At 42.9% G+C, this 11,921-nt stretch overlaps 2 protein-coding genes and 1 long non-coding RNA gene across 5 annotated transcripts; 1 reads left to right on the top strand and 2 right to left on the bottom strand.

Annotated features, from left to right (window-relative positions):
- Positions 1-2,807: 2,807 nt before the first annotated feature.
- Positions 2,808-8,014, top strand: LOC119364984 (UDP-xylose transporter 1-like). Its single transcript, XM_037630563.1, has 8 exons — positions 2,808-3,007; positions 4,693-4,835; positions 4,958-5,142; positions 5,218-5,285; positions 5,641-5,773; positions 6,076-6,237; positions 6,893-7,165; positions 7,731-8,014. Exons 2-8 carry the CDS (start codon positions 4,721-4,723, stop codon positions 7,815-7,817), a joined length of 1,023 nt encoding a protein of 340 aa, XP_037486460.1. The 5' UTR covers positions 2,808-3,007; positions 4,693-4,720; the 3' UTR covers positions 7,818-8,014.
- On the bottom strand, positions 5,703-6,964 carry LOC119364986. Its single transcript, XR_005175260.1, has 3 exons — positions 6,834-6,964; positions 6,034-6,271; positions 5,703-5,817 (listed from the first exon to the last, which is right to left on the bottom strand). It is a non-coding gene; the product is annotated as an uncharacterized LOC119364986 (long non-coding RNA).
- On the bottom strand, positions 7,065-11,686 carry LOC119364983 (pentatricopeptide repeat-containing protein At3g53360, mitochondrial-like). 3 transcript variants are annotated; one of them, XM_037630561.1, is made up of 3 exons: positions 8,697-11,686; positions 8,536-8,605; positions 7,065-7,196 (listed from the first exon to the last, which is right to left on the bottom strand). In XM_037630561.1, exon 1 carries the CDS (start codon positions 11,631-11,633, stop codon positions 9,363-9,365), a length of 2,271 nt encoding a protein of 756 aa, XP_037486458.1. In that variant the 5' UTR covers positions 11,634-11,686; the 3' UTR covers positions 7,065-7,196; positions 8,536-8,605; positions 8,697-9,362. The 3 variants fall into 3 exon arrangements, with proteins under 3 accessions (XP_037486458.1, XP_037486457.1, XP_037486459.1); XM_037630562.1 differs by having other exon boundaries at positions 7,073-7,184; XM_037630560.1 differs by having other exon boundaries at positions 8,536-11,686.
- Positions 11,687-11,921: the final 235 nt, after the last annotated feature.

Below are 11,921 nucleotides of genomic sequence, written 5' to 3'. Positions count from 1 at the left end.
GGGTAGTACTTGTCAGGTCTGACGTGGCGGACGCGTCCAACACACTCGGACTCCCTCATATTACACCTCATATTTGGATTGGATATGATGGGTGCCGGTTAGCCGAACATTTAAGGCCAATTTAAACATGTACGGATCAAAATTTGTGACCGGACGCCCCGCCCTGAACGTTTGAGGCGGCTTTGAGGCATCCGGCTGTAGGCAGCAGCAGCGCCATCGCTTTACTCAACTCCGTGCACCGGGCACACTGAAAGCAGAGTTAGGGGCCGCCTGGTCGACCGGCCGGTTCGGGTCGGGCCAAGGGCCGGTGAGGAGCTGGACTGGATGGACGGACGCCATCTCTACTGCTCCGTTCTACTACCACGCCAAGCGTCTGACCGGTCCGGCGTGGTGCGCAATCTGGAAGGACGTGATCGATGGGCAGGGGGGGCAACAAGTCAAGGCGCGGCGGCGACACCGCATCAGCCAGGCTTCCATCCGTGGCCGTGTCGGGCGTTGCGTCAGTGCGATGTGCCGCCCGGCCGTGCCCACCAGACACCGGAAGGGACGGGTGCGAGGCAGTCAAGGCTAGGCCAGTACGCCTAGCTGGTGCGACGTGGGGGACTGTTGCGTGCGCCGATGCCGGAACCGGAAGGCGGCCAGGCCAACTGAGATCGTCGTCAACCCCTGTTAAATTGCCGAATTCTTCTCCTGCTACCAATGTCTCAGTCAGTCTGCTTTGCCTTTGTAGCTTTTACTAATGGTACGATTAGACCACTCAACTAGTAAGCCCGTGAAAGCATGGCTCTGGGGGACCACTTCACGGAATGGAACAGTATTTTAGTTCACCGAGTGGCAACGTGATCCAGCCTTGCTTTGGGCCAAAGCGAAGCGAGGAACTACCAACAGAAATTCGTGACGCGGTACTAGCATTTTTCGTAAACTATAAACTACGGTCTACTCACGGTAGCTCGACGGTTCGACCACGGTGCCTTTCTTCAGGGTCGCAATGATTCCAAAACATCTACGCCTGAACAACCAAAATGCTGTTGTGGTGAAAACATTTTCACGTGGATTTGGACAGGATAGCAAATTAGCAATGAGTTCCCATGGAGTAGAATCACCTAGTACATGTTCTCTCCACTGAAACTGCATTGCGTTGCAATCATGCAATGGTAAAAGATCAGAACCGACACTTGAAGATAAAACGAAGAGGCCCGCCGATTTGCGAGCTTTTTTAATCGGCGAAATGGATTTCAGGTGATGCGGGGGACGGGGGGAGAGCTGGTACAAGTACGAGAAAAAGAGTGAGGCCGAAGGCTCACCAAACGGAGGCAATAAAATGGAGCCGCTCTCCACGGACGGACGTGTGTTGTTGTGTGCGGCTGCTGTTGGGCCGTTACCTTTGCTTGCATTCACAGAAAGCCGGGCGCTTTACAACCACCTGCTGCCTCCTCCCAACCTTGTGCCCCAAGTGACAAAAGGAAAAGGATTCTTTTTTTTTTCTTTTTTTCTTTCTTTCTTTCTGTTGCGTCAATTATTGGAGATTACAACAGGTTTTGATCCTCTTTTTAGCTTGCATTTGTTTAACTGTATATATGCAGTGGATGCGCCTTTGTTAGGTCGATGCTCGATCGAAATGATGCACCTCACCCGTTTGCTCTTGTTTTTCTCTCACCCTTTTTGTTCACCACTTTCACACAGAGGTAGTAGCATCTTACTTACACTGCTCGCAGCGGGAAAAAGAATTACAGGGTAGCACATTCTCTAGGATTGTGGTTTGTACTATCCTAGTGTCGCCCTATGATTGGAGAAAAGGAGTGCTTTCTTCAATGAAAAAGTGCATACATGATTAATCTCAAGAGCATATTCTGTGATGCCCATTCTTCGCGGGTGCTCACCGACACTACCTCCTAACGTACGATTGAATATGACCATATGAAATGTGGAAACATTTGGTAACGTATTATCATCGACAGGAAATAAATCATACCACAAAATTCAAATATATACTTGATCTACAGATGGAGAAAGAAGAAGATAGATTATGTTTGAAAGCAATCATAAAACCGAAAAATGAAGTAATAGTAAATGATAATGGTGGGTGTGAGACGAGAAGCGCTGGATATTCTATCGGCTATACTCTGATCAAGGATTCAATGCTATATTTCACGCATTGATTGAGATCAAACATCCCTTTCACATGGTCCTGGGTAAAGTAATAAGGAAACAATGTGCCCCAATAGTTTATCTGGGCAAAAGGAACAAGAGTGATAGCCAGATATGAAAGATGGCATGTGTGAATGTGAATGGTTGCTACACTTGTTGCAATATGTTACTAAAATAGAGGGGAAGTGTATATTGCTCTGGAAAAAGAAAACTCCATTTATGCTTTATCTCAAAAGGCATTCTCCCTCAAGGCCCTGGGAGGCTGGCACACAGTTTGTTCACAGAAAACCCCATGTCGACTGAGTGCATTTTTGCCAAAAATAAATAAACTTAGTGGAAACTTCATTTCCCAAGAAATTCCTACACATTTATATGCTAAATTTTTCAGCTTTTTAGGCAACGAGAAATATCGCAGGGTCCATATATTTGCACACCTATGATATTGATTGTTGTCGAGGTTCATCATTTTCAGTGGACAATCTTGCTGTTCACAGCGTCATTTTCTATGGCTGCGGTGGCCCCAGGCTAGAATCTTTCGTTGGTTGAGAAGGAAATTGTCGTGCACGCTCCTGTAGAAGGAGCATGTTGCACGATGCCTTATAGGCTCACCAAGGAAGCATCCACTCAACAGCATCAAAGCCAGCACCTAACTGCCCACCATACACACTCACGACCTCACCTTCCCCCCTGTAAACTCTGAACATAAAAGTGCCTGTCCCTGCCTCCATTCCTCTTCCAAGGAGAGGAGAGCCACCTTACGCTCTCTCATCTCTCTCTGTCTCTCTCCCCCTCTCTATTCTCGCGATACGGAGGGAGGCGTGCCGTTCTTCGAGGAGACGAAGAAGCAGCTGCCAGAAAGGTACGGACTCCCAAGCGAACATTCCTACTGTTGGTTGATCCTAATGTTGCTGCTTCTCAGGTTAATCAAGTTTTGCATTTCTGACTCTGTATGTTGTGCATGACTGCTTACTCCTGAATTCCATGTTTCTACCCCAATCCCTGGCCAAATCCATGAATAAGAGCATCATGCATATCGATAATGTAGAGATTTATGGTTTCTTTCTTAGCATTGGCAGGATTTGAAGGTTACCCTATCAAGCCAGTATATGATCATAGTATAAGATAACTAAGCAGAGTCTCAAAGACACCAACCTATGAACAGTTCGTGATTTGTCATCGATCGCATAGTGATTATTCTCCGTAGAGTACATTGCGAATGTCATGATCATGTGTATAGAAGTTCAGTTATCCACCTTTGCTGTTACAGCATTGTTTAGCTATGCTTATCACTGCCTTGTCAGACGACAGTGCATCCACATGAGCATTGCTTAGCTATGCTAGTTATCTAACTGTGATCTTCACGTTTTCATGATCTTTTTATGTTTGAAAAATCAGCTCCCCAAGAAATATACAAACTAATTGATATTAGGGTAAACGTAGCATCCAGCCAGGACTGAAGCGATTATAAATGATTTGTAAACTTCATCCCTCCTAGAACAGAATACAAGAGCCAGTGTCCATAAGAAACATGAATTAGAAAAATATAATAAAATCCCTTTCCATATTAAAAGTGTGAATTTATGGCATGTATTGTGACTATTTTATTCAAAATTAATTCATCTAACATGTTGCTTAGGAAGTGACCAAATCACCAAACACATGGGCTCCCATGTGTTTTTCCTATTCTATTTGGTCATTCAGTTGACATCTTTCTGAAGTATCAATCATTTGAGAGCCACTTGAACCACCTTTAGATTATTGTACCCACCAAGAAACAACCTAGTAGGTGGCAGGTACCAACTCTCCAGATTATATTTATAGGTACAAAGAAGCCAGTAGTTAGGTTGGGTATGACGTATAGACTACAGTCTACAGTCATGCCAAAACATAACAATCTCTTCTAATGTTTGCGCTCCACGTTCTGGATCTGATAATTAATTAATATAATGTCTCACTTGCTAGTCATAGCAGTTTTGTATGCTCCATTTGTAATCAGTAATGTGTAAATGATTATCCTGATTTGGTGTGCAAGTAGGTGCTAGTTTATTGAGATGTTGCTGCGAAGCTTGGATCTATGTGACATCAACGTAACATACTAATATTAAAGCAGTACTATAATACAACAAACTTAATGAATGATGTCATCTGACTGCTATAATTCTTGTCTGTGACTTGGGGCAGCTAAGAATTTGACCCATTCCATCTAGGACGAACATAGATGGTCATAATTATTCCTCTCCGTAAACATTGATAAGGACACTAACAAATATTCAAACACTAACTACCTCCCAAATAACTCGACCAAACTTGGACCCTCTCTTCTCCTATTATCTTGTACATCAAGACAAATTAAGTTGGTCTTCCATTTCATATGAAAATAGAAAGGTGTAGTCACATATATCATAAACTAAAGGACACTATCACACCACTGCTACAGAAATTGTATGGTCTCACAAAAGCAATTAATTCAGGCTAGCAGTAGCCTATGTTCAGTGTGTAGCATGTGTACCTTGCACCTAACTCTTCATGATAATGTAACTTCAGATAAGCAAGGAAACATCAGCTGGTCAAGATGACAGCTGGTTTACAGCTCGGCGTGATCGGGTCTCTCGCGCTCTCCGTTGCATCTTCAGTTGCCATTGTCATCTGCAACAAAGCTCTCATCAGCACACTTGGTTTCCCATTTGGTCAGTACAGAAGCCTTCATGTTTGCAAGATTCAACAGAACTTAACAACAAACCAAAGGCCATGCATGAATAAATTCAAAATACTTGCAATTTATGCTTAACTCTGTTGTTTTCGCATGCAGCTACAACATTAACAAGCTGGCATCTCATGGTGACCTACTGCACCCTCCATGTGGCACAACGCTTACATTTTTTTGAGCCCAAGGCAATTGATGGACATACAGTGATCCTCTTTGGGTTTCTGAACGGTACCTCAATTGGACTTTTAAACCTAAGTTTAGGATTCAACTCCATTGGATTCTACCAGGTAAGGGCTGCTCTATCTTGGTACCATTTTCCATAAACCATGCCACAAGTATTTTGAATTCAGTATGTTCTGCAGATGACGAAACTGGCCATAATACCTTTCACTGTGCTGTTGGAGACAATCTTCCTGAACAAAAGATTCAGGTTTTTCAATATAAACTCAGTACTTTACCTTAATTAAGGAGTCAACCACTGTAAATTGCACCCCATTTATGATCAGAGCGAAAAGATACAAGATAGATGATGGTACATGCACTATACTAAAGTATATATTGATAATTTGAAACTGGAACAAGAAATTATTGCTAATCCATAGTATTATATATTATATTCAAAGGGGGAAATAACTTTAAATGAGTTCTTTTAGAAGCATCAACTTTTGGATCAAACGATGAAAAGCTAATCACACATAAATGAGTCATTTACTTGTTTAGTTTTCCTGGGCCTATGGTACTTATTTTTATCATCAGTGAGCTAATACCAGTCCAACAACGTGCAGCGAGACTATCAAGCTCTCTCTTATGGTCTTGCTTCTTGGAGTAGGCATCGCATCAGTTACAGATCTCGAGCTAAATCTACTTGGGTCCGTCCTTTCTGGCCTCGCCATCGGCACCACTTGTGTTGGCCAAATTGTATCCTACATTTAATACTTTACTCGTCGTTGACATTCCAAAAACTGCAGGTTAAAAGAAAAGAATAAGGAAATCTTATTATTCGAAACCTTATATTCTAAATGCAACTTGCAGTAGTCTTAGCAGGTTTTCTTAAAAGGCTGGAGAACCATATTTGTTATTTGTGAAGCATCAAAATTCTTATTTCTTAGTGCTAGATTCTTTCTGAATTAGGTTGCATGAACTTTCATATAAAAATAGGTGAATCTTTATCTTGTTACCGTAGCCACATGGTATCCTTAACCCGACAACTTTGAATGAAGCTCACAAACACAATACAGAAGAAACTGAAGGTCTCCTCAACGCAGCTTCTGTACCAATCTGCGCCATACCAAGCAGCAATTTTGTTTGCAACCGGCCCATTTGTGGATCGACTCCTTACAAACCGCAGTGTCTTTGCCCACAAATACACCACTCCAGTTGTGGTATGTTCTGAATATTTCATGCAGTTACAAATATCTGAAAAGAACAATTTTATAATGTCACTGTCAGATCTTAACATTCTTTTTAAAATGCCCGTCAAGCCAACGACTTTGTGGAAATTCATAATGCATGGCATCTTCGGTGAGGAAGTGACACTCACAATTTGTTCTTTCTAAGTAGCTAGCCAAAGTTCTGAAACCTGACATCAATAAAATAATTTCCTGATCTACCTATCAAGTTGGGACTCCCGACGAAAAATTGTTATAGCCTGAATATACGTATCACTTTTAGTGCTTTTCCACGAAAGAAATGTGTTAAATGAAGACCAAATCAGTGATTTGAAGGGGAAAAAATAAGATATGTAACTACTGCTAGATTTTATAAATGTAAAATGTGAAGTGCCTTACGTTCAAGTTTATTTCAATGGTATATTGATACCTACAGTCCTAAAGAAGTAAACAACAAATTAAATATGAAATTGCTCCAGCTGTTACTGCTAGAATGAATCAGCATTTTAAGCGCAGTAGCAGTTGATTGTCATGCTCCTGGGTGAGACAGTAAACATATATATTGCAAGTTAACGCTCTCAGAGATATACCTCAAATTTCGATGGACAATACATGCAACATGATGCTCTTTATCATGAATTATATGCAGGGTTTCATCATCCTATCTTGCTTGATTGCGGTGTCTGTGAACTTCAGTACATTTCTTGTGATTGGAACGACGTCTCCAGTCACATACCAGGTGCTTGGCCACCTTAAGACATGCCTGGTTCTCTCTTTTGGCTACACTCTACTACACGATCCTTTCACCATGAAGAACATATTAGGCATTCTGGTCGCCATATTTGGTATGGCATTGTATTCCTTCTTCTCGGTCAGGGAGAGCAAGAAGAAGTCAACAAATGATGCTCTGCCAGTTTCACAGGTTTGATTTTGCCTCCAACCTGGTATCATATCTAAATCACGATTATAATCCTGTGGCACAAAATAGAAGATAAATCGACGAATGGCAGTTATACTAACAATTCCTATGCTCCTAATCTCAGCAGCAACAGTAAAGAGTCAAATTTCCACGTCAAACTAAATGTAGTAGCAGTTGAATTTTCTGAAATAAACATCCATATTTCAAAAGTTGAGACTATATATCAATTAAAATTTGCATATTGATGTACAAAATTAGTATTTTCTGGCAGCAAAAGCAAGTGATGGATTATTATGCGTGCAGGACAGAAACTTTTATGCACATTAGCTGACAAAAGTAAACTGGGACAATTGATAATACCATGCTTCTGCCAATCCATTACCGAATACTGGAAGCAAACTAGAGCTCATCAGTTTAGCTTAATTCTATTTATGAACAATATGTCCTCTCTTAAGCATAGTTCGTATGATGAATGTGTTGAGAAAATTGGCGACTCTTCCATGAAATACAGTTCAATTTGCTCCCAAGTTTCAGTTTCACTCATTTCATGTTTTTTATGCCTTTGTAGATGCCAGATAAGGAGACTGAACCACTTTTGGCAACCAAAGACGGCAGTGATATCAAGAAGGCAAATGGTGTATCTCACGGCTGCTAAGACTTCATTTGCTTAGTGTAGATATAGTATTCACGTCTGCCCTTCGAGTTTCAATGATCTGGAAAGCCATTTCTTTCCGTTCTTAAATTTCTTTTGTAGAGAAGGAAAAGATTTCCATATCGTAGAGTGTATATTTTGACACAACAATTATTATTTGCTTATCCTTTTTCGCACTTAACAGTTCCATTTGAAGGTTTGCTGGTGACGATCGCCTTCCTGTGACATACCCCCGTTTGTCAAAACCCAGTTCTTATATGCTACAATAAGCATTTTGAACACATATTTGTTATGTCAACAGGATTGCATGGTGAGAATTAGACTAGGGACGAGATGGAAAGCGATATAGCCCCAGCTGTTTAACTGCGTTATTAAAATTTACTTGGAGCTATAAAATGATTAATCCAATCGCTATCTCCAACATGATATTAATCATACAATCAATATCTACAACGATGACCTGTCAGAAATGTTTGTTAGACTGTTACACGTCCTGTGGATTAGCATGCATTGTAGCACAGCTACTAACATCAGAAAGTACACATTAGCATACTTATTTTCACATCAAACCTGATAATAGAATGAATCAGTAAAGATGCTTTTTTTTACTATTTACTGCAGGGCAAAGCCCCACAGTCCTTTATTCAAATCCAAAAAGGAAAAAACTGTACAAAATATTTACAACCCAAAAGAAAGGAAGAATCTAACTAGGGCTACTTACCTACTGAATACATGATCAGGGTAGACCGTTGATCCAAGCCAATAGCTTTGGCCTAACCGAATCCTTAACCCTATGATGTAAACACGCATTCCATAGATCAGCTTTATGTTGCAACTGTAAATCTGTAGTAATACCTGATAGACTGCTGGTGACTATCAAACCTTCTGAGGAAAATAATGAGGTGAGAGTCTATTGAATTTTTGAACAGTCCACCATCCCCATGTTGCTACTACATGTGTCTCTGTTACTCCCTTGTGAATTCATTCTGTAATTGTTGTCTTCACCAAATACATATATCCGCAGAACTAGCTTGCAGATATGTTACTCTGAACTTCCTTCAGGTAGAACTCGTGCTGACAAGCTGATACCCTTAAAAAGGAAGAGCTTCTCACTGCAATGGTAGATTAAAAGAGACTGGTCTTTGACCATTCTGTACAGCTCAGACTCTTGACCATAATCCAGTATCTTGCTCCACTACTAAAATCCTAGTTAGTAGAACTATGTGGTCATTCAAACACATTTAACTTGCCCTTTATCTATCAAATAACAAGATCACTTTAGTACCTCTTTCAGGCCTCAGCAGGCTTACTAGGTAGACTGTTCAAACAACCCGGTAAGACATATTTCTCTTCATATATGGAAGCCAAAGGAAAAGCAACAGCTTCTGGTCACAAACTTACCTCTTCTTTCCATCTATTTATGGAAGAAACCAATGGCCTGCTGGACTGCGGATTAATTAATCAAATACAGCACACGGTCACAAAGACCAAGTGTCATATAGCTTTGGTAGGTTGGCCAATTCTAACAAACCCCCAAGAAGACCTGACTCAACCATATTCCATAGTCATTTCTTCATCTGACAAATCACTATTTGTATGATCAAAACTAGTATATTGACATGGTAGCTTTGGAACATAACCAGCTTTTATCATTTCCATTCCAACTATATCAAGCATTGTGTAAATTTCCTCAGACTCTGGATGCGATCTGTCCTCTACTATAAAGACTTTTAGCTCCCCCTTTAGCTTAACCCAGCTCTTCCCTGGTGATTTCTTAACACCACTGCTTCTCATTGCCTTCTTCAATCTTGCAAACTCATTCCAATCACCAGAAGCAGCATATATGTTGCACAACAAGACATAGGCAGCAGAATGGGAAGGATCAATATTCAAAACGCCTTCTGCTGCCCTCTTTCCCATCTCCACGTCATTATGTGTTTTGCTAGCAGCAAGCAGGGTCTTCCACATCACAATATCGGGCTCAAATGGCATTTGATCAACAAATTTTGCTGCCTCAGTTAGTCTCCCAGCACGTGATAGCAAGTCAATGACACATGAACAATGCTCTCTTGTTGGAAGAATGCCATGTTCAGGCTCCATAATACTGTAGTAATAGCAGCCTTCATCGACAAAGCCGACGCGGCTGCATGCTGTGAGAACCCCAACAAATGTTACATGATTTGGCTTGATCCCCAAGTTTCTCATCCTTGCAAATAAATCAAGTGCTTTCCTTGCATAACCAGATTGGGCATAGCCAACAATCAAACTGCTCCAAGAGAACACGTCACAGTTGGTGCCCATCATTTCAAAGTGCTTCGCAGCATCATCTAAACTTCCACATTTAGCATAGGTATCAATTAGACCATTGCTCAGCATTGTATCGTTCACCAGACCTACTTTGAAGGTGTATGCATGGACCTGTTTCACCATTTCAAGGTAACCCAACTCGGCAGAAGCACTCAGAACATTGTTTAAACTGATCCCGTCCAGACTCGGCACCAACCTCTGCAAAAGGTTGAACAACTCAAAGACTACTTCCAGATGCTGGTGCTGTACACATGCAGTAAGAATGCTGTTCCAGGTGACAACATCACGATCTCTTGTCTCGTGAAAAACATCCATCGCAGAGGAGAAATCCATACACCGCGCATACATGCTGAGTAAAGAATTGCATACTGAAACATCCCCATCCAAACCCAGTTTGACCAAGTAGGAGTGGATCAATCTGCCAGGCTGTAAAGCATCACAGCCCACACACGCACATAACAAGCCCCTAACGGTAATGCCATCAGGCCTGAGGCCAGAGTCTCTCATATCAGAGAACAGTAACATAGCCTCACTAAGAAGACCCTCAACAGAGCAAGCATTGATTATTGAATTCCAAGAAACCAAATCTGGAGCATCAATCCCATAAAACACTTTCCTCGCAGACTCCAACTTCTTGCACCGGGCATACATGTCGCTCAATGAACAACCTGCATACGAGTTAGAGTCCAGATTATACTTCACAGACAAGCTATGAATCTGCTTCCCATACTCCAAACTACCCAGAACCCCACAAGCGCTAAACACGCTTCCAAAATGGAACTGATTGGGATGATGCAGCCCCTCAGCAATCATCTCCCTGAAAATATGCAGCGCCTCCATTTCGCACCCTTGCTGTGCAAACCCTGCAATAATGGACCCCCAGGAAATCAGGTCTTTCTCCCTCATCCTCGTGAAGAGCGAGAACCCATCCCCAACGAAGCCGCTCTTGGAGTACATGGTGACAAGCGCGTTCTGCACGATCAAGCCACTTCCAGTCTCAGACTTCATAGCCTGTGCATGCACCTGCCTCCCGACAACGATGTCCCCAAGCTCTGCGCACGCACGCACAGCACTGCCGAGCGCAAACTGGTCAGGCGCAGTCCCCGCCCGTAGCATTGAAGAGAACAGAACGAGAGCATCAGTGGAGCGTCTGTTCTGCGTGTGTGCCGCGATAACAGATGCCCAAGAGACAGGGTTCTTGGCAGGCATTTCGTCGAACACCAGGCGGGCAGAGTCTGGGGCAGCGCACCTGCCGTACATGGTGATAAGGTGGTTGTTGAGGACAGTATTTCCGGCAAGTCCGGCATCAGGGGATGCAATCAAGTGGTGGTGGACGAGGCGGCCCTGGCAGAGGGAGCGGAGGCGGGAGCATGCGGTGACGAGGGCGGCGTATGTGGCGGCGGAGAGAGGAGCGGGGGCGGGCGAGGAGGGGAGCGCTTGGAAGGCGTGGAGGGCGGCAGAGAGACGGCCGGAGTGGTAGAGCTGGAGGATGGTGCCGTTGGGGTTCTGCATCTGCGGCAGTTTTGAACTCGCAGTTGGAGACGACGACCGGCACCCTGGCGGGAGAGATTGGTAAAATGTTTGGAGACGACGGCCGGCGCGGTGACGATCACGAGCTCATGAGTGCACATGTGCCAGTATCATCAGGCCTTTTTCACTCTTCTGACCTTACGAGGAAACTTTAGCACAAAATGAACTCCACACAAAACAATTTCACAATCTGATCTTTTTCAAAAACGTCAAAGGCCGTGGCGTTGCTCGCTATATGAAAACGCCGAACTAGCTAGCGTTGCTGGCCTG

Source organism: Triticum dicoccoides, chromosome 2B (genome assembly GCF_002162155.2).
Source record: "Triticum dicoccoides isolate Atlit2015 ecotype Zavitan chromosome 2B, WEW_v2.0, whole genome shotgun sequence".
Taxonomy (NCBI): Eukaryota; Viridiplantae; Streptophyta; class Magnoliopsida; order Poales; family Poaceae; genus Triticum; species Triticum dicoccoides.
Note: the sequence above shows the minus strand (reverse complement) of the source record. Positions and strands in the feature narration are given on the sequence as shown.